At 41.6% G+C, this 22,592-nt stretch overlaps 1 protein-coding gene across 1 annotated transcript in view; it reads right to left on the bottom strand.

Moving 5' to 3' along the window:
• CD109 (CD109 molecule) overlaps positions 1–22,592 on the bottom strand; it is a 128,155-nt gene that overhangs the window by 15,618 nt on the left and 89,945 nt on the right. The window contains exons 24-29 of the mRNA XM_082633497.1: positions 15,166–15,247; positions 4,830–5,058; positions 4,108–4,273; positions 2,205–2,395; positions 1,561–1,716; positions 494–559 (exon numbers count right to left, since the gene is read on the bottom strand). Coding sequence (XP_082489623.1) covers positions 494–559; positions 1,561–1,716; positions 2,205–2,395; positions 4,108–4,273; positions 4,830–5,058; positions 15,166–15,247 — 890 coding nt within the window. The remainder of the gene's footprint in view (positions 1–493; positions 560–1,560; positions 1,717–2,204; positions 2,396–4,107; positions 4,274–4,829; positions 5,059–15,165; positions 15,248–22,592) is intronic.

Genomic DNA, 22,592 nt, shown 5'->3' with positions numbered 1-22,592 from the left:
ATATACAATTTTACAGCAAAGGGACACATTTCCTATCTTCAAGTCAATTACTTATAATACCATGTTGACCTTTATATTGTTAAATGAATATTAAGAAATGGTAAGTAAAATGCTATATGGTTATCAAGTCACAGTAGAAACTCTACCCAGCATTACAATTTCTAAGCTGTATTTTTACCAAAAAAAGGTGGGAGTTCCCAACAATTCACATGAATCATATTGGAGGATTTTAATCCTTACTTCAAAAAGCATATAATACTCAAGAAATATTATCAAACTATAGATTATCAAACTATATAGTTGCTGTCTACTCACTAGCTAGTAACATCTCCAACACTTTTTGTTAAAGATAGTGATTTATTTTGCCTAAGTCACAGAAATAAATCATTAAGAATTTTATATCATCTAAGTTAAAGATTTAGCAGTGCCCCAAACCAAAGAATTAGTAGAGCAAGTCCTATTTAACAAAACAAAAATAAACATTATCACATACCTGACAAATAGCAAATCCAAAACCGCTTGCAGAAATATTAACTACAGTTGGCTGTACCACAGCAAGCTGAATAAAGGTGGAAAAAGGTGAATAAGGCTAATTGTCCATATCTAGGTCCTTCCAACCAGCACAAGAGATCACCGTTATTCCTCACTGGGAGTGTAAGCTGTGTGCGCTCTAAAGTGCTAAGAACTTTACACGCCTCACATGTCAAAAGTTATGGGTCAACCAGATAAGGGGGGTGAAGGCAGAGGAAGTGCACATTAGTGCTGTGGACAGGTCTGCCCTTCTGTAGGGGCTGAAGCATGAAAGACAAGAAATGGAAGTCATCCCTCCCTCCTCAAGTCTCCCTCAGCATCTAAGTCGCTGGCCTTCCTGAGAACACAATGGCACCCCATCACTGACTGGGACCAACACTACTCCTTTTTCCTTTGCCATCACCCCTCTCCCTCAGGTTCTAGCCTTAAAGTTACCGCTTTCACCCATTACCCCCAACTTCCTACAAGGTTAACCAAGGGAAAACAGTTACGGTCTAGCATAGCCCTTTATTCCATTTTAAAGAAAGAGTTCTACTACTGGTTCTATCAATTCACCTAAGAGGACATGTGGTGCAGCCTAAAGGAACATGGTCTTCAAAATCATGGGTTCAAATCCTAGCTCTACTGTTACTAGCACCATGATCTTGGGAGAGTTAGCTAAACGCTCTTAGCCTCAGTTTTATAATATGTACAGTGGGGATAAAGGTACTTGGTCTGAGAAGTAAATGCAATAGCACATGTAAAGAAATCTGGCACAGGGCCTGCGAAGAATAGGAGCTCAACGGGTATTCATTCCTCTCCCCGTAAGACAGGGCCCATGTTTTCTCCTTTTCCAAATCTGTCCAAAGTTCTCAACCCCTCCTCCCTTCCCCAGCTCGGCAAATTCAACTAAAGGAGGGTACTCCTTCCTGCCAGCACAGAGCTCTGGGAACAAATCTTTGCTGAAGTCAACAGAAAGGAAATAGAGCAGTACTCCAGCAGAAGGAATCATCTACACAGACATTCGGAGAGGCACGCCCTTGTCCACACCTCAGCCGTCTGGAGGAGAAAGCGGTTCTGTGTGCTAATCACAAACTTCACAGGACTCGGTGAACTGGACCCCACCATGGTCACTTGGATATTTGTCTCCTCTGTGTTCATTACGGCTGCAAACTCAGACAGGGCCTTCAAGGCCACAATGGTGTCCTGTTGGGAAAAGAAAAAGATGTGTGCACATAAGGCTATATTAAAGCCGCCAAAGAGTAAATTTCAGTCATGTTTAGGATACCACTGCACACTCATCCACCTTCCTTGGGAGTGGATCTCTCCTCGATTCACCTTTGAATCTGCTTGACCTGGAGTCTAGGGAAGACTCAGAAAACATCCGCTGACTAGAACTGAGCTCCTATTGTACCGGGTACCAGAGATAACAAATGGCTAGTGAGACAGGGAACTAATTTATCCCATATGGGTATCAGATACGATGTTTATATCAAAGATGAGAAAAAATTAAAATTAGTAACTTAAACCTTTGATTTAAGTTACTAAACTTTTTAACTGTCATGTAATTTTATGAAGTCATAAAATAAAGCAACCACATATATATATAGAGAGAGATTTAATTTTATAAATAGCTTTACATATATATATATATAATTATTTTTATAAAGAAATTTAAAGTGATCATCACTCACCTGGGTAGATGCAAAACCTCCCAAGCTATTTCTCTGCCTGCTTAGCCACCTCATAATCGGGATTCCCTCAGAAATCTGATGCTGCAGGAAGTGTGAGAGCAGTGCATAGGCTGCAACTTCAATATCCAGGGAGCTTGGTTGCCAGGATTCAGAAAGTCTGGACACTGATGACACCCAGAATTGCATGCCTCCTGCGGGAGAAAAGTAGTAATGGTCTGGCTGAATACAGAAAAATTACACTTGATACCATTAAACATTCCTACACTGGTCCAAGTTCTCCTTGAGTAGCATAAAAGTATACATATTTCTATACATGTGTATATTGATACCAAGCAAATATATGTATATTCACACACACACACACACGTACTTACATGTCACTTCTTAAACTATTAAAACTTATAAAATTTCATCTTTGTCCTTTTACTTATATTTGAGGACATTTTGATAAAAATATTTTCCCAAGAGAAATTCCACATGTTTGGCTCAAGACCAAAAAGCTATAAATTATTATTTTTTTAAACCATACTCTTCCAGACCATCCCAAAATATATTAGGACACATGGGAAAGAACCCTGTTCTGGGAATCTGCCCTTAACCAGCCCTAATGGGAAAGACTCCTTTTTTCATTATCTGAAAGTTGGTGTTATAAGTTCAAAATCCAAGACTCCAAGAAAAAATGAGGGACCCTGGCCAGCCTAACAACCTTCCTAGAGATATTCCTGCTAGCCCCCAGATGAACATGCTACGTGGTACCCCCTCCCCATTCTCTCAAATATACTTTTTTTTTTTTTTTTTTTTTTTTTTTGCGGTATGCGGGCCTCTCACTGCTGTGGCCTCTCCCGTTGCGGAGCACAGGCAGGCTCTGGATGTGCAGGCTCAGCGGCCATGGCTCACGGGCCCAGCCGCTCTGCAGCACGTGGGATCTTCCCGGACCGGGGCACGAACCCGTGTCCCCTGCATCGGCAGGCAGACTCTCAACCACTGCGCCACCAGGGAAGTCCTCAAATATTACTATTTAGATGATGACTACACCTCAGTGGAATGTGAAATAACTACCACCTAGCCAAGCAGAGAAGCAGAAATGTCAAGGACTACTTCAGCCTCGATGCAGTCACCTTCTAGTCCCCAGCACTGCAACAGGTAAGAAGGATGTACTCTAACTTACTGCTAATAATAACACACTATGTTTTACAGTCTCAGAAGTCTCTAAGCACCTTCCATGATTACCCCTTCTTGAATTAACAGAGCTTTAAATAAACTGACATGACCTAAAACTCTTTCTGCCCACCCAGCCCCTCTGCCACACAGAGGCCATTTGGAAAGTAATAACACCTGTACTTTTTGTCCTGTTGTAGCCCCTAAGCAGCTGTATGATTAAAAAGTCATACAGCTCACTAACAGCATTTTTTGACATTTGCATTTCTGTTAGCGTTTTAATTCACATTTTCGAACACCTGCCACGTGGTAAGCCCTGCACATTATCTCATTTAATCCTCACAGCAACCCTAAAGCAGGTGTTACTCTCATTTTACAGACAGGGAAACTAAAGCTCCTAAAGGTAAGTAACAGAACCAGAATTTGAGCCCAAGTCTCTCCAAAGACCAAGGCCTTAATGAGCACTCAAGGCCACCAAGCCAGAAATGTCATCAGATGATTCAAAGGGTAACTGACACATGGCAGAACATGTCTAAAAGAAGGAAAAACCCAAGGCCCCAAGTTCTCTAGAAAACTCTTGGGGAGAGTAGCAGCAGGATGGCCATGTCAACCCTTTCTGATCTTACTTGCATCTCATTTTCATCCTATTCAGAAGATATAAATGTAATCAACTTCGCACCTGGTATACAGAACTTTCTCACATCATTTACACATTTCATAATGCAGAACGGGTTGCACACATTACCGTCTTGTTCTGCTCTCCAAGTCAGCATATTCAAAGCGTCCTTGGCTTTAGGGCTTCTCACAGATGACAGCGCATAAGTTACAAGAGCCAGGGTGTAATTGTCTGAAATTCCTCTATCGAATTCAGACTCCAAAAAGTTGATAGACTCCTGCACATCACTATTAGGCTGGAAAGAAAAAATGTATATTTTACTATTCAAAATAACCTGTCACCAACATATTTAAATAAAAAGTATTTTCAAACATTCATTCAAAAACAATTTCAGTGTCTATTAAGCACCTGACTTTGTCCTAGGCAATGGAAATCACCCCTGATCACTGACATTTAATGATCTGCCATGTATTTTAAAAATAACATTGCTTTTCAGGTCCTACAAGCAAATAGGCACCATTCCGTAGAGGGAATAAAAAAATAAGAAGTGGAGCTTTTGCTAATGTTTCTCCCATTGTCTATCACGAACTAAGATGAGGGCATACAATACAGCCTGAGAAAGATACCTCTCTTATATGACCTCAGGTGTTGAAGCTCTAAATTGAGAGGAAACTATATATTCTCAGCTTTTGGAATGTGGTCACAAATGCAAAGCAAAAGACTACTCAAATTCGAGACTTCAAATGTGATGGAATATTGCAAAATCCTTTAAGTTTCCAGACATGTATTTGACCCATCAAGACCTACCTTTCTTGTGATTTTCCACCCATTATTTATTAAAGATTAAATACCTGATACTTTTTATATCCCAGGAGAGAAGTCACAATATAAGCCGTAAGGGTTACTGGACTTTTATTGCCACCTTGAAGCTCGCTGTGGATCACTCTTCCTGGCTCCCAAAATTCACCATTGGATTTTTGATGTCCTTTGAGCCAAGTATATGCTCTGTGTAACACATTCTCATCAATATCTATGTAAGGATCAGCTTCAAGGAAACATCTTAAAACAAAAGCTGACAACCTTGGTGAAAAGGGGGGAAAAATTACATAAAATACACTTTATACAGTCCTCCAAATTACTGAGCAAGAAAACACCAACAGTAACAACCCTTTTCCCCCATCAGAAGATTCACCAAGGCTCAGGGAGGAAGATGGCGGAAGAGTAAGACGCGGAGATCGCCCTCCTCCCCACAGATACATCAGAAATTCATCTACACGTGGAACAACTCCTACAGAACACCTACTGAACGCTGACAGAAGCCCTCAGACCCCCCAAAAGGCAAGAAACTCCCCACATACCTGGGTAGGGCAAAAGAAAAAAAGAATAAACAGAGACAATAGGATAGGGACGGGACCTGCACCAGTGGGAGGGAGCCGTGAAGGAGGAAAGGTTTCCACACACTACAAGCCCCTTCGCGGGCGGAGACTGCGGGTGACGGAGGGGGAAAGCTTCGGAGCCGCGGAGGAGAGCACAGCAACAGGGGTGTGGAGGGCAAAGCAGAGAGATTCCGGCACAGAGGACCGGTGCCCTCAGGCACACACCAGCCCGAGAGGCTTGTCTGCTTGGCCGCCGGGGCGGGCGGGGCTGGGAGCTGAGGCTCGGGTATCGGGTTTCAGTCTGAGCGCAGGGAGAGGACTTGGGCTGGCGGCACGAAGAGAGCCTGAAGGGGTTAGTGCACCACGGCTAGCCCGGAGGGAGTCCGCGGAAAGGGTCTAGAGCTGCCGAAGAGGCAAGAGACTTTTTTCCCTTTTGTTTCCTGGTGCGCGAGGAGAGGGCATTAAGAGGGCTGCTTGGGGAGGCGCCGGAGACAGGCGCGAGCCGCGGGTAAGGCGCGGACCTCGGAGACGGGCGTGGGACGCTGGGGCTGCTGCTGCCGCCGCCGCCGCGGGGCCTGTGTGCGAGCGCGGGTCACTGTCCGCCCCGCCTTCCGGGGGACCTGTGCACCCCGCCACTGCCGGGGTTCCGGGACCCGGGGACGGCTTTCCCGGGAAAGCGCACGGAGCGCCTCGGGCTGCTGCAACGTCACGCCTGCCTCTGCCGCCGCAGGCCCGCCCCACACTGCGCGCCCCTCCCTCCCCTCTGCCTGAGTGAGCCAGAGCCCCCGAATCAGCGGCTCCTTTAAACCCGTCCTGTCTGAGCGAAGAACGGACGCCCTCCGGGGACCTACGTGCAGAGGCCGGGCCAGGTCCAAGGCTGAGACCCGGGAGCCGTGAGAGCAGAGAAGAGACAGGGAAATCTCTCTGTGCAGCCTCGGAGGCAGCGGATTAAAGCTCCACGGCCCATTTGATGTGCCCTGCGTCTGTGGAGTGCATAAATGGACAGCTAATCATCCCAAATTGAGGAAGTGGACTTCGAGGACAAGATTTGAGACTTCCCCCCCCTTTTCCTCTTTTTACAACGAATTATCCCAAATTAAGGAGGTGGACTTAGAGAGCAAGATTTCAGACTTCTCGCCCTTTTCCTCTTTTTACAACGAATTATCCCAAATTGAGGAGGTGGACTTGGAGAGCAAGATTTTTTATTTTTCCCCCTGCTCTCTTTTTGTGAATGTGTATGTGTAATCTTCTGTGTAAGATTCTCTCTGTATAGCTTTGCTTCCACCATATGTCCCAGGGTTCTATCTGTCCGTTTTTTTTTTCAATAATTACTTTTTAATTTTAATAACGCTACTATATTTCATACTTTATTCTATTTTACTTTACCTGCTCTTTCTTTTTTTCCTACCTTCCCTTCCTCCCTCCTTCCCTCCGCTCCTCCTTTCCTTCTTTCTTTTTCTTTCCTCCCTCCCTCCCTCCCACCCTTCTTCTTTCCACTTTCTTTTTCTTTCCTTCCTCCCTCCCTCCCTCCTGTCTTTCTTTCTTTCTTTCCATCCTTCCGACCTCCATCCCTCCTTTCTTTCTTCCGTCCTTCCTTTCTTCCCTTCTTCCTTTCTTTCCCTCTCTCTTTCTTTCTTCTACTAATTCTTTCTTTCTACTTTTTCTCCCTGTTATTCTGAGCCGGGTGGATGAAAGGCTCTTGGTGCTGCAGCCAGGAGTCAGTGCTGTGCCTCTGAAGTGGGAGAGCCAACTTCAGGACACGGGTCCACAAGAGACCTCCCAGCTCCACATAATATCAAGCAGCGAAAATCTCCCAGAGATCTCCATCTCAACACCGGCACCCAGCTTCAGTCAACGACCAGCAAGCTACAGTGCTGGTCACCCTATGCCAAGCAACTAGCAAGGCAGGAACACAACCCCACCCATTAGCAGAGAGGCTACCTAAAAACATAATAAGGCCACAGGCACCCCAAAACACACCACCAGACGAGGACCTGTCCACCAGAAAGACAAGATCGAGCCTCAACCACCAGAACACAGGCATTAGTCCCCCCCACCAGGAAGCCTACACAACCTACTGAAACAACCTTAGCCACGGGGGACAGACACCAAAAACAACGGGAACTACGAATCTGCAGCCTGCAAAAAGGAGACCCCAAACACAGTAACATAAGCAAAATGAGAAGACAGAAAAACACACAGCAGGTGAAGGAGCAAGATAAAAACCTACCAGACCTAACAAATGAAGAGGTAATAGGCAGTCTACCTGAAAAAGAATTCAGAATAATGATAGTAAAGCTGATCCAAGATTCTATTTCCAAGATCCAAAATCTTGGAAATAGAATAGACAAAATGCAAGAAACAGTTAACAAGGACCTAGAAGAACTAAAGATGAATCAAGCATCGATTAAAAACACAATTAATGAGATGAAAAATACTCTAGATGGGACCAATAGCAGAATAACTGAGGCAGAAGACCGGATAAGTGAGGTGGAAGATGAAATAGTGGAAATAACTGATGCAGAGCAAAATAAAGAAAAAAGAATGAAAAGAACAGAGGACAGTCTCAGAGACCTCTGGGACAACATTAAACGCACCAACATTCGAATTATAGGGGTTCCAGAAGAAGAAGAGAAAAAGAAATGGACTGAGAAAATATTTGAAGAGATTATAGTTGAAAACTTCCCTAATATGGGAAAGGAAATAGTTAATCAAGTCCAGGAGGCACAGAGAGTCCCATACAGAATAAATCCAAGGAGAAATACGCCAAGACACATAATAATCAAACTGTCAAAAATTAAACACAAAGAAATCATATTAAAAGCAGCAAGGGAAAAACAACAAATAACACACAAGGGAATCCCCATCAGGTTAACAGCTGATCTCTCAGCAGAAACTCTACAAGCCAGAGGGAGTGGCAGGACATAATTAAAGTGATGAAGGAGAGAAACCTGCAACCAAGATTGCTCTACCCAGCAAGGATCTCATTCAGATTTGATGGAGAAATTAAAACCTTTACAGTTAAGCAAAAGCTGAGAGAGTTCAGCACCACCAAACCAGCTTTACAACAAATGCTAAAGGAACTTCTCTAGGCAAGAAACACAGCAGAAGGAATATACCTACAATAACGAACCCAAAGCAATTAAGGAAATGGGAATAGGAACATACATATCAATAATTACCTTAAATGTAAATGGACTAAATGCTCCCACCAAAAGACACAGAGTAGCTGAATAGATACAAAAACAAGACCCATATATATGCTGTCTACAAGAGACCCACTTCAGATCTAGAGACACATACAGATTGAAAGTAAGGGGATGGAAAAAGATATTCCATGCAAATGGAAATCAAAAGAAAGCTGGAGTAGCAATTCTTATATCAGACAAAATAGACTTTAAAATAAAGACTATTAGAAGAGACAAAGAAGGACACTACATAACGGTAAAGGGATCGATCCAAGAAGAAGATATAACAATTGTAAATATTTATGCACCCAACATAGGAGCACCTCAATACATAAGGCAAATACTAACAGACATAAAAGGGGAAATCGACAGCAACACAATCATAGTAGGAGACTTTAACACCCCACTTTCACCAATGGACAGATCATCCAAAATGAAAATAAATAAGGAAACACAAGCTTTAAATGATACATTAAACAAGATGGACTTAGTTGATATTTATAGGACATTCCATCCAAAAACAACAGAATACACATTTTTCTCAAGTGCTCATGGAACATTCTCCAGGATAGATCATATCTTGGGTCACAAATCAAGCCTTGGTAAATTTAAGAAAATTGAAATTGTATCAAGTATCTTTTCCGACCACAATGCTATGAGACTAGACATTAATTACAGGAAAAGATCTGTAAAAAATACAAACACATGGAGGCTAAACAATACACTACTCAATAACGAAGTGATCACTGAAGAAATCAAAGAGGAAATTTAAAAATACCTAGAAACAAATGACAATGGAGACATGACGACCCAAAACCTATGGGACGCAGCAAAAGCAGTTCTAAGGGGGAAGTTTATAGCAATACAATCCCACCTTAAGAAACAGGAAACATCTCGAGTAAACAACCTGACCCTGCACCTAAAGCAATTAGAGAAAGAAGAACAAAAAAACCCCAAAGTTAGCAGAAGGAAAGAAATCATAAAGATCAGATCAGAAATGAATGAAAAAGAAATGAAGGAAACGATAGCAAAGATCAATAAAACTAAAAGCTGGTTCTTTGAGAAGATAAACAAAATTGACAAACCATTAGCCAGACTCATCAAGAAAAGAAGGGAGAAGACTCAAATCAATAGAATTAGAAATGAAAAAGGAGAAGTAACAACTGACACTGCAGAAATACAAAAGATCATGAGAGATTACTACAAGCAACTCTATGCCAATAAAATGGACAACCTGGAAGAAACGGACAAATTCTTAGAAATGCACAACCTGCCAAGACTGAATCAGGAAGAAATAGAAAATATGAATAGACCAATCACAAGCACTGAAATTGAAACTGTGATTAAAAATCTTCCAACAAACAAAAGCCCAGGACCAGATGGCTTCACAGGCGAATTCTATCAAACATTTAGAGAAGAGTTAATACCCATCCTTCTCAAACTCTTCCAAACAATATCAGAGGAAGGAACACTCCCAAACTCATTCTACGAGGCCACCATCACCTTGATACCAAAACCAGACAAGGATGTCACAAAGAAAGAAAACTACAGGCCAATATCACTGATGAACATAGATGCAAAAATCCTCAACAAAATACTAGCAAACAGAATCCAACAGCACATTAAAAGGATCATACACCATGATCAAGTGGGGTTTATTCCAGGAATGCAAGGATTCTTCAATATACGCAAATCAATCAATGTGATACACCATATTAACAAGGTGAAGGAGAAAAACCATATGATCATCTCAATAGATGCAGAGAAAGCTTTCGACAAAATTCAACACCCATTTATGATAAAAACCCTGCAGAAAGTAGGCATAGAGGGAACTTTCCTCAACATAATAAAGGCCATATATGACAAACCCACAGCCAACATCGTCCTCAATGGTGAAAAACTGAAACCATTTCCACTAAGATCAGGAACAAGACAAGGCTGCCCACTCTCACCACTCTTATTCAACATAGTTTTGGAAGTTCTAGCCACAGCAATCAGAGAAGAAAAGGAAATAAAAGGAATCCAAATTGGAAAAGAAGAAGTAAAGCTGTCACTGTTTGCAGATGACATGATACTATACATAGAGAATCCTAAAGATGCTACCAGAAAACTACTAGAGTTAATCAATGAATTTGGTAAAGTAGCAGGATACAAAATTAATGCACAGAAATCTCTGGCATTCCTGTACACTAATGATGAAAAATCTGAAAATGAAATCAAGAAAACACTCCCATTTACCATTGCAACAAAAAGAATAAAATATCTAGGAATAAACCTACCTAAGGAGACAAAAGACCTGTATGCAGAAAATTATAAGACACTGATGAAACAAATTAAAGATGACACAAATAGATGGAGAGATATACCATGCTCCTGGATTGGAAGAATCAATATTGTGAAAATGACTCTACTACCCAAAGCAATCTACAGATTCAATGCAATCCCTATCAAACTACCACTGGCATTTTTCACAGAACTAGAACATAAAATTTCAAAATTTGTTTGGAAAAACAAAAGACCCCGAATAGCCAAAGCAATCTTGAGAACAAAAAACGGAGCTGGAGGAATCAGGCTCCCTGACTTCAGACTATACTACAAAGCTACAGTAATCAAGACAGTGTGGTACTGGCACAAAAACAGAAAGATAGATCAATGGAACAGGATAGACAGCCCAGAGATAAACCCACGCACATATGGTCAACTTATCTTTGATAAAGGAGGCAGGAATGTACAGTGGAGAAAGGACAGCCTCTTCAATAAGTGGTGCTGGGAAAACTGGACAGGGACATGTAAAAGTATGAGATTAGATCACTCCCTAACACCATACACAAAAATAAGCTCAAAATGGATTAAAGACCTGAATGTAAGGCCAGAAACTATCAAACTCTTAGAGGAAAACATAGGCAGAACACTCTATGACATAAATCAGAGCAAGATCCTTTTGGACCCACCTCCTAGAGAAATGGAAATAAAAACAAAGATAAACAAATGGGACCTAATGAAACTTCAAAGCTTTTGCACAGCAAAGGAAACCATAAACAAGACCAAAAGACAACCCTCAGAATGGGAGAAAACATTTGCAAATGAAGCAACTGACAAAGGATTAATCTCCAAAATTTATAAACAGCTCATGCAGCTCAATAGCCAAAAAACAAACAACCCAATCCAAAAATGGGCAGAAGACTTAAATAGGCATTTCTCCAAAGAAGATATACAGACTGCCAACAAACACATGAAAGAATGCTCAACATCATTAATCATTAGAGAAATGCAAATCAAAACTACAATGAGATATCATCTCACAGCAGTCAGAATGGCCATCATCAAGAAATCTAGAAACAATAAATGCTGGAGAAGGTGTGGAGAAAAGGGAACACTCTTGCACTGCTGGTGGGAATGTGAATTGGTACAGCCACTATGGAGAACAGTATGGAGGTTCCTTAAAAAACTAAAAATAGAACTACCATATGACCCAGCAATCCCACTACTGGGCATATACCCTGAGAAAACCATAATTCAAAAAGAGGCATGCACCAAAATGTTCATTGCAGCTCTATTCACAATAGCCCGGAGCTGGAAACAACCTAAGTGTCCATCATCGGATGAATGGATAAAGAAGATGTGGCACATATATACAATGGAATATTCCTCAGCCATAAAAAGAAACGAAACTGAGCTATTTGTAATGAGGTGGATAGACCTAGAGTCTGTCATACAGAGTGAAGTAAGTCAGAAAGAGAAAGACAAATACCGTATGCTAACACATATATATGGAATTTAAAAAGAAATGTCATGAAGAACCTAGGGGTAAAACGGGAATAAAGACACAGACCTACTTGAGAATGGACTTGAGGATATGGGGTGGGGGAAGTGTAAGCTGTGACAAAGCGAAAGAGAGGCATGGACATGTATACACTACCAAACGTGAGGTAGATAGATAGTGGGAAGCAGCCGCAGAGCACGGGGAGATCAGCTCGGTGCTTTGTGACCGCCTGGAGGGGTGGGATGGGGAGGGTGGGAGGGAGAGAGATGCATGAGGGAAGGGATGTGGGAACGGATGTATATGTATGACTGATTCACTTTGTTATAAAGCAGAAACTAATAAAAACAAAATTTAAAAATAAATAAAAAAATTAAAAAAAAAGAAGATTCACCAAAGGGCCAATCACTGAAGAAAGAACAAAAGGAAGAAAGACGATAAAGAGACAACAAAGTGAACAACTCAGCTGGGCCAGTGGGCACGGTTTCCCCTTGCGTGTGGCTGGGAAATTCCAGGTCAACTCACAAAAGAGCAGAGTTGGTAAAGAACTTGGAAATCATCTAATCCCGCCTCTTGATTTTAAAGGTTGAGAATTCGAAACTCAGAGAGAGTTAAATAAACTTTCCAAGGTTATTCATCTTTGGACTGTTCCGGGTATTTCCCAAGGAAGATCTCATCACACACTTAGCTCAACCCTAAAGCAGTGGATGAAGTATGTTTAGTTCACAATCAAACTGTTGTGCTTTTGAGTAGAAGAAATGGATATTTTCTCTCCTATAGGACAGGAATCAGCAAATTACAGCCTGTAGGCCAAATCTGTCTGTGCCAAACACAGCCCACAGTCTATTTATATGTGCCTCTCCCCACTGCACAGTCCCCAACCTCCACCTAAGAACAGTTTTTAAACGGAGAAAGATAGTGAGGGTGGAGACTTCCCTGGTGGTGCAGTGGTTAAGAATCTGTTTGCCAATGCAAGGGACATGGGTTCGATCCCTGGCCCAGGAAGATCCCACATGCCGTAGAGCAACTAAGCCCGTGAGCCACAACTACTGAGCCCGTGTGCCACAACTACTGAAGCCCGCACGCCTAAAGCCCGTGCTCCACAACAAGAGAAGCCACCGCACTGAGAAGCCTGTGCACTGCAACGAAGAGTAGCCCCAGCTCGCCACAACTAGAGAAAGCCTGCGTGCAGCAACGGAGACCCAATGCAGCCCAAAATAAATAAATACATTTATTTTTTTAAAAAAAAGAAAGAAAGAAAGCGAGGGTGGAGGGAAAAAGGAAAAATATGCAACAGAGGCTCTGTGGGCCTGTAATGCCTAGCATATTTACTATCTGACCCTTTAAAGAAAAAGTATGTCAATGTCTGCTACAGAACACTAAATACTGAGGTGAAAAGAACATCAAGCAATAAAACACTGAAACCGTTCTATTTATGGATCTACATCCTGACTCGTGCCAAAAGAAAATGTGAAGCAGATCTGTTTCATCCTATAAAAGATTTAGTGTGGCAAACATTACTAATATTCAATATGATGCAGTTCTCTTTCACTTTGGGTATGCAGAAGAATTCACTTCCTTGCCCGCTTGAAGTTAGGCATGGCCATGGGGCCAGCTCCGGTCATGATAAAGTGATAAGAAATCTTATACTGGTCTGAAGCTTCTAACTGCCACTGCTGGATACTCCAGCCTTCTGTCCCCAGGCTGCAGCAAGCCTAGAGGCTCAGGGCGAGTTGGTGGCTGAAACAAAGACTGCAGAGCCCCCTGCTGAGCCACAGTGGAAATGCAGCATGAGCACAACCTTCATTAATAAACCACTGAGATTTAGAGGGTTGTTACCACGGCACACCTTATCTAACTCTACTGATACAATTAGCCAATCTTTTTCTGAGTGAAAAATGAACTTGAAGATAGTACAAGGAGAGAGTAATCATCCAAAATCAGCCATATGGAGATTTCATTCTGGAGGAAACTCTGGAGGTTCATTACTTAACCTCATCACTGTTTATGCACAAAAAATAACCTTAAAGAAACTACATTGGGGCTTCCCTGGTGGCGCAGTGGTTGAGAGTCCGCCTGCTAATGCAGGGGACACGGGTTCGAGCCCTGGTCTGGGAGGATCCCACATGCCGCGGAGCAACTGGGCCCGTGAGCCACAACTACTGAGCCTGCGCGTCTAGAGCCTGTGCTCCACAACAAGAGAGGCCGCGATAGTGAGAGGCCCACGCATCGCGATGAAGAGTGGCCCCCGCTTGCCACAACTGGAGAAAGCCCACGCACAGAAATGAAGACCCAACACCGCAAAAATAAATAAATAAAATTTTTTTAAAAATGTGTGTATATAAAAAAAAAAAAAAAGACCTATGTCGTGTTTCCCTGGTGGCGCAGTGGTTGCGAGTCCGCCTGCCGATGCAGGGAACACGGGTTCGTGCCCCGGTCCCAGAAGATCCCACATGCCACGGAGCAGCTAGGCCCGTGAGCCATGGCCACTGAGCCTGCACACCACAATGGGAGAGGCCACAACAGTGAGAGGCCCGCGTACCGCAAAAAAAAAAAAAGACCTATGTCACAGTACTCCGTATTTCTAACCAATTTTTCTTACCAGCTGCACCATCATCATAATTTATTGCTGCTTTTCCCACCAAAAAAGAGGAGGATTTATGACTTATCTTTTCTAAATAAAAACATCTGATGTACTAGTGTTTTAAAACCATATTTAAAAAGGAGAATCTTTTAAAGCCAGGCTATGGAAAAAGCAGCCTCCAATCTGATACAGAGACACATCTGTCAATTTCATGGCCATCGTGACCTAGTGAGAGCCCATTCGGTGACATGGATTTGTTCCATTAGCAAAAACACTTACCAAGTGCTCCCAGAAGGGTCATCATTCCCAAAAGCACTGAAAGAGCCATCTTCCCTCTGATAGAGAAGTTCTCTCTGGTAACCTGAAGACACCAAAATAGACAGATAATCAATGTAATCAAGTTGCAATGAATGGAAGTTTCTAATTATGACTTCATATTGAGGAAACATGGGCAGAGAATGGGAAAGAAGACATGAAATCAACTAACGATGAATATTTTCTATATCATGTGCTGTGGGAGATTAAGAACATCAGGACTTTTCAAGTAGAATGCATAAAATAAGAACTACGATAGCCCCAAATTGAAATAAAGTCAGAAGAATACCGTCACACAGACAACAATTCTATCCATTCAAAAGCAAGTAAATTAAAAAGCAGAGTATTTAACTCTGTAGTGTTAACTACAATGGTTTCAATGCTTAGTCATCTAAAATTGTTTGCTACCTAAGAAAAATAATAGCTACAGTATCATAATTAAAATTTAAAGCTAAAACGAGAAGTAAAAATACTTTCTATTCTTAGACCACCAGCAGAAGGGAGAAAATTGCTAAATAATCTAAGACAGTGGCTCTAGAAGTTTTTGGTCATGACCAACTGAGGTAAACCCCCAAACTGACCGGTCTGCTCAAACGTCAACTCTAAGTTCTCACTAAATAAAAAGAACATGGTGGTGGTAATGAAGTCTCAGTATAGAACTAAATTGGGGAGGGCTTATGGCTCATAGATCTGCTTTAATAAAAGCAGATGTTTCATATTTGCAAATAAATGGTTGAAAATAGAGGCAGATGTTTCATATTTGCAAAGCAATGCATGCAGGTCTCAAAGTCCAGTGACGAAATCATAGGCCAAACACTGAAAGAGTCACCAGACAAGCCCAACAAACCAACTCGCTAAAAATGATATTAGCCATAATTTATCATTAAAAAGTAAGCCTAAGCAGGAGTCAAAAACATTTCCAACTCAAGGCTTTATCAGTGATTCTCTGATAACCAAGAATTCTTCCTGAAAACTACAGGATTCTACTATAGGAGGGGAGGGCACACAGAATGAACCCAGCAGCATGGCCATGTAGTGCCTAGCAACCATAAACACTGGTGAAATGTTGAATTCAATCCCCAATAAACTCTAGTGACAAAAAAATTTTACTTTATGCATACCACATTTTAGAAGCATCAATAACTATAATTAATTATTCATATTTGACTAACAAAATATGAGCATTAGTCATTTAAAATTCGTTAATTTGCTCTTGCCAGGTCCCAAACTTTTCTCATTGAGCCTTTCCACAAGAAACCCCAGCCAGATCTGAGTATCTGATTTAAGCTACAGTAAGACAAAATGCATAAAAAACAAGACACTGTTTCACAGTGATCTTTAAGACCTATGGTAAAAGAGGTGTAAACAGCATTTAAGTGATGAGAGAATTTTCTTAATTTGAAGAAGGGAGCGTTAGGTTATACTCTTTATGTTTAAAACTGAAATATTACAGCATGGTAACTAACCAGCCAACTTTTATCCAACTGTGACTAGGTGTCAGGAACTGCTCAAAGCCATTTTCAGGTATTAACTCAGGTAATTCCACAACTCTATGATGTAGAGGCTATCATTATCCACTTTTTAGAGATGAAGAGGCCTGAACTTAGAATATATCATGTGCAAGGTCACACAGCTCATAGGTATTGAAGTAAGGCACTAGCCAAGGTCAATCTGTCTCCAAAGCTGCTGCTTCCTACTAATTCATAGAGCTCTTTCAATGATTAATATATGAAAAGTCCTTCACGCAGTACCTTTTACATTCTCTCAGTAAACAACAGATATCGCTCCGTAACATAGGTGTAGAAAAAGACTTTCTAACAACCAAATTTTTAAGAATTTTTAAGAAAAATTTTTAAGAAATTTTTAAGAAAAAATAACTGACTACAAAAAAATTGTTTCAAACTTTTCCATGGCAAAACACTATAAACAAAGTTGAAAAACAGATGACAAATTAAAGGAAAACATTTGCAACATATAAGATGGATAAATGGCTAATCTTCCTAACATTAATACTATACAAGTCTATGTATATGTTTTTATATATTAATACTATATATCTTCACATATAGATTACATAAAGAATTTTTTTAATTTAGAGGAAAAGATAAAAAACTCCTATAGAGAAAAAATGGACAAAAGACAAGTACAGACATTTCACAAAAAACAAAGAGAGAAAGACAGACCTTAAGATAGGAAGAAATGTTCAACTTCATAATAGGTGAAATGCAAAGTAAAACTACATATTGAGATACCATTTCTTACCCATCACTTTAGCAAAGATTCAAAAGCTTGACCATTCATCCTGTTGGGGACACTGTAAGGAAACCAGTACTCATCCATTGCTAGAGGGAATTCCAAATGGTACAACTCCTGTGCAGTAGAATGTCTATACCTTTTGACCCAGTAATCCTACTTCTAAGGATATATCTGAAGATATCCCTCCAACAACACAAAAATATATATATGCAGAAGACTATTGATTGCAGCATTATTTGTAATTGCAAAAACATTGGAAACTACCTAAATGCCACCAAATTGGAGACAGGTTGAATCAACTGTAGTACACGTGTACAACGGAGTACTACGCAGCTGTGGCAAAGAATGAGGACTCTCTCTGAGCTGATGAAGAGCCATTTCCTGAATATACTGTTAAGTGAAAAAGGCAAAGTCTAAAATAGCACACAGAGTGTACTACCTTTTGTGTAAGAAAAAGAGAAAATTAAAAAACATACGTTAATTTCTGCTAACAGAGAAAAAGAAAGAGAGAGAGAGAGAATCTAAACAAGAAAGTAACGCAGTTACCCCCAGAGGGTAGGGAGAAGGGATCTGAGAGGGAACGATACCCCTTTGCATACACCTTTTAGAATAAGTTTGACTTTTGGAAGCATGTTAATGTTTTACATATTCAAAAAGGAAAACAAACAAGAATGGAAAAAATTAAATGACAGGCACCATTAACACGACCTTAGTTCACTCTAACATGTTTTAGTTAACCATGAAAAAAACGCAACATATCATCTCTTCCTTTGTCAGGGCTGGTCAAGGATCACAGAGAAGCAGAGTAATTTTCTAATGTTCACAAAGGAAGTGAGCAAAAGAGGCCAAGACATTCTCCCTCAATTTCCAGTTCAGGAGTAAATCTACCAGGTAGCAGAGTTCACCTGTGAACTCCATCTGGTATAGGAGGAGGGGAAGGGAAGCTCCAGGTCCCTCCATCACTAGAGGAGGTGCTTCTGTGGGAAGATGGACCAACCTTAGGTGAGGACCTAGTGCCTCCAAGGCCCTGAATCACATCAACAATGGCAGTTCCAAGTATGAGTTATTGTAAAACCTTCAGAGAGATGAGATCATGGAGATGAGATCAGTGTTTATGGAAATGACCCCTCAGCTGGCTGCCCTCCAAGAGTTGCCATTAATATCAACAATTAGCACAGTTCTTCCACCAGGAGCGGCGAGCCCAGAGGAGGAGGAGGACTTGCAGACAGTCTCCAGGTATGGAGTACATTTCCTGAGCTGGTTTAGATGAAACTGAAAATCCAAACCTCCAGCTCTGTTCCCTGGGCAAAACAGAAGGGAACCTAAACCAAGTAGGTCTCCTGTGAGGCGTCCTTCCTTGTCTTAAGCCAGACCTGCATCATTAGAGAACCCTCGGCTGCTTGTCCTCCAAGTCATCTAATTCCATAAGAGAAGCAGACAGGGCTTCCCTGGTGGCGCAGTGGTTGGGGGTCCGCCTGCCAATGCAGGGGACACGGGTTTGTGCCCCGGTCCAGGAGGATCCCACATGCCGCGGAGCGGCTGGGCCCGTGAGCCATGGCCGCTGAGCCTGCGCGTCCGGAGCCTGTGCTCCGCAACGGGAGAGGCCACAACAGTGAGAGGCCCATGTACAGCAAAAAAAAAAAAAAAAAAGAAAAAAAAGAGAAGCAGACAGCTAGCTCAGCTATAAGGTTTACTGTTAGTACAATAATTCAGTGTTCCAGGGTAATCACCTAAATTGGAGACTTCATCATGATAGATGAGATGGGCAAAAAGATGTTTTTTTCCAAAAGTTTATGAGGAAATTATAGAGTATGGCCTTCAAGTTCATAGTCTTATGAATAGCTCCTGAGTTACAAAGTAACAGCATCATCAGAATTAACAGACACTTCAAAAATTTCATATAATGATTCATGAAATTTTGTTTATAAAGAGTCAGACAAGATACATACTTAGTGGGTCGTGAATTTTCTTTCAAGTAGCTATGAATGGAAAATATTTACAATTTATCATAATAAAGAGGCAAGTACCACTCATAGAAACGCATAGAAAACTAACATTCTGAACATAATTTGACTTAGTTTACCACAAGTGTCAAAATTGCATACAAATAAATGAAGTAAAATTGGCTGCTTGTGGCTGTGTCAATCACTTTCTCTGGTTAAAAGCTGATAAAAATATTCTCTGTACTAAAAGAAGAGTATTTGTCATCAACTTCTTTACTCTCTCTGCCATGAAATGGAAAGTGAGAACTTCACCAACGTTTTCTTTTTTAGCATGTTCACTATTGCCTCTAGCCATTCTTTTGATGGCCAAATGCAGCATCAGAATTCTGGAAACTACTTTTTTCCTGTTTTTATTCCAATAGAGAAAATATAATGTGTTTTCAACTAAGTTTGGTCTGAGTCTTACTTGAAAAACGGAACCACATGCACTGCAATCTAAATATTTGAGAAAAACAAGTGGTTTAAATCTCCAATTAACAGGTCTGGGATTTCTAGTCCTTATCAAAAACAGTTTCCATGTTACGGTTCTATTTTTCTTTTTGACAGTGAAAGACACTTCATTCAATGATGTAGCTATTGTTTTGACCAGAAAAACAATAAGTTAGGTTACTGGGCTCCTGGGCCAAGCATGATTTAAGGAAAACCATGCGCTGTTCATAACTGACATTTAAGTAATATAAATCACGACTTGCGCCAAAGCCACTTTAATTCCTTAAAAAATAAAAACAATTGCAGTATATTTGAAAAAAAAAAAACTTTGGAAAATGTGATAGCAAAAGAAAAAACAGAGTCTCTGAAATGAGACACTGATTTCATAATGAAAATCATTACACTGAGAAGTTTTTGTCCACTACTTTGAAATATAATTTAGTTCTGCAATGTGAAAAGATACATTTTGAGGAGCTCACTGGACTGATTCCCATCAGCCATTTCACCAGCTCAAAAGGTAACACGCTGAAACCTCAGGTCACATTTCCTAGCTCATGAAAACGTGCCAGAGCCAAGGAGAAACTTTGGTGTTTAGAAACAACCATGCATCGTGGAAACACCGGAGAGATCTTCTAGACCCAATCTCCACATTAGGACGACGATCAACCTAAAGCCCAAAGAAGTTAATATTGATACGAATGCATTCACCCATTCTGCACTTGCTGAGGGGCCCATATGGTGATCCCATGGAGAAGGGATTCAACACAGTCCCCTCTATCAGGGCACTTACCTTCTAGGGCAGGAGACAGTCAGATAACAGAAAATCAAGAACATTTTAAATAACGTTAAGTGTGATGAAGAATACACAATGGAATAATTTAAGTGAGAGCTGCTAAAAGGTCGGGGAAGGCCACTTTGAGGAAAACACCACCTGGATGATGAGAAGGAACCAGCCCTGGGAAGATCTGGGGGAAGAGCATCCAGAAGGCAGGACAGGTGGAAAGGCCCTCAGCGCCATGGAGCTGAGAGCATGCCAGATGCAGGCTGACAGAGCCCTGAGGGGGCGGCTTCAGGTGAGGTGAAAGATGGGGCCTGGCATTCACTCAGGGCTTTGCAGGCCCAGGCGAGGAACCCACTGGAGAATTTAAGGAAGTGATGCGATTTTGACATTATCAAAAGATCCCTTTTACTATAAAATATGCAGAGCCTGTATTGAAGGAGTATATTGGCAAAGGGTCTATTTAGGAAGCTGCTGGAGTAGCCAGGTCAGCAATGGCAAGTCAGAGTAGATCAGTCAGCCTGGGGTGGAGAGAGCGGGGAAATTTCCCACTTGTCTTTAGAGGTAGAACGGACAGAATTTACTTGCTGACTTTAGACCCTATCTCCCTAGTTAGATGCCACTAACCATATTATAGCTGACAGTTACTGGGCATTTACTCTGTGTTAAAATACCTCATGTAGTCTTCAAAACAGCCCTAAGAAGTGGCTACTTATTTACCCATGTCTTATAGGTGGAAAGACGAGGCTGGGGAAACCAGCCCAGAGCGGGAGGCAGCGTTCAGAGCCCAGGCTTCCTGGTCTCCACCGCCGGCGCTGTAACCACGGCTCTGCTGCTCCCCTGGTGGGAATCGCCCACCTCACGGCTGCAGTGCTCTTCATTCTGCCCACAAAGCTTTTCCTGCCCTCTGGCTGCTCTGTGCCTTCGAACAACCAGCAAATGTGATGACGGCTCCCAAGCAGTGCAGGGCTGCTTTGAAATTGCATTCTGGCACCTACCTCGCCAGGATGGGCCTGGGGACCAGCGCTCCTTTTAAAGAAAACAGATACTGAGGATTTGGACTGTTCATTTTTTAGGGCATCTACTAACCCAGAGCAAAGTGTCTAGGACAGAAACTCAAATTATTTTTAAGGCATGAATTATTGTTCCTTAAATGGTTCAAACTATAAAATGTATTCTGGGGCCTCCCTGGTGGCGCAGTGGTTGAGAGTCCGCCTGCCGATGCAGGGGATACGGGTTCGTGCCCCGGTCTGGGAGGATCCCATATGCCGCGGAGCGGCTGGGCCCGTGAGCCACGGCCGCTGGGCCTGCGCATCCGGAGCCTGTGCTCCGCAACGGGAGAGGCCACAACAGTGAGAGGCCCGCATACCGCAAAAAGAATAGAAAAAAAATAAAAAATAAAATGTATTCTGTCTCTTTAAAGCATTTATATTTGATAAGCCAACGTGATAGCTCATAAAGCATATAAAATATGCAATCAATGGCATTTTCTAAAATATTTTACTTTATTTTATTAAAATATCCAAAAGAATGTGTATCAAGTTATAAAGCACCAGTCTAGGTCCTACATACTCCCTACCTGAAACTAGCCAAACTAAGTTTCAAATACAAGTCAGAATCTTGTCTTAAAAAGGTGCTGAATTAAACCGCGAAAATATTTTTTACTCATCTCTTTAAATATATGGCAATGTGCAAAGATCTCACCTGATTTTAGCGTGGCACACACTGTACCAAACAGAGCCCCTGGTACCACTGCTTAAACTTAATTATAACCAAACTTGGAAAAAGAAGCTCCTGTATTTACATACTTAAAATATGATAACCATACTGATTGTGACCCGTAAGTGAGATATTATGTAAGGTGCTTAGAACACTGCCTGCCACACAGTAAGCATCAACCGATGTTATCTGTTGTTATTAGCAAC

This window comes from Mesoplodon mirus (genome assembly GCF_964341445.2).
Source record: "Mesoplodon mirus genome assembly, chromosome: 10".
NCBI lineage: Eukaryota > Metazoa > Chordata > Mammalia > Artiodactyla > Ziphiidae > Mesoplodon > Mesoplodon mirus.
The sequence above is the reverse complement of the archived record's forward strand: the minus strand, read 5'-3'. Positions and strand labels throughout refer to the sequence as shown.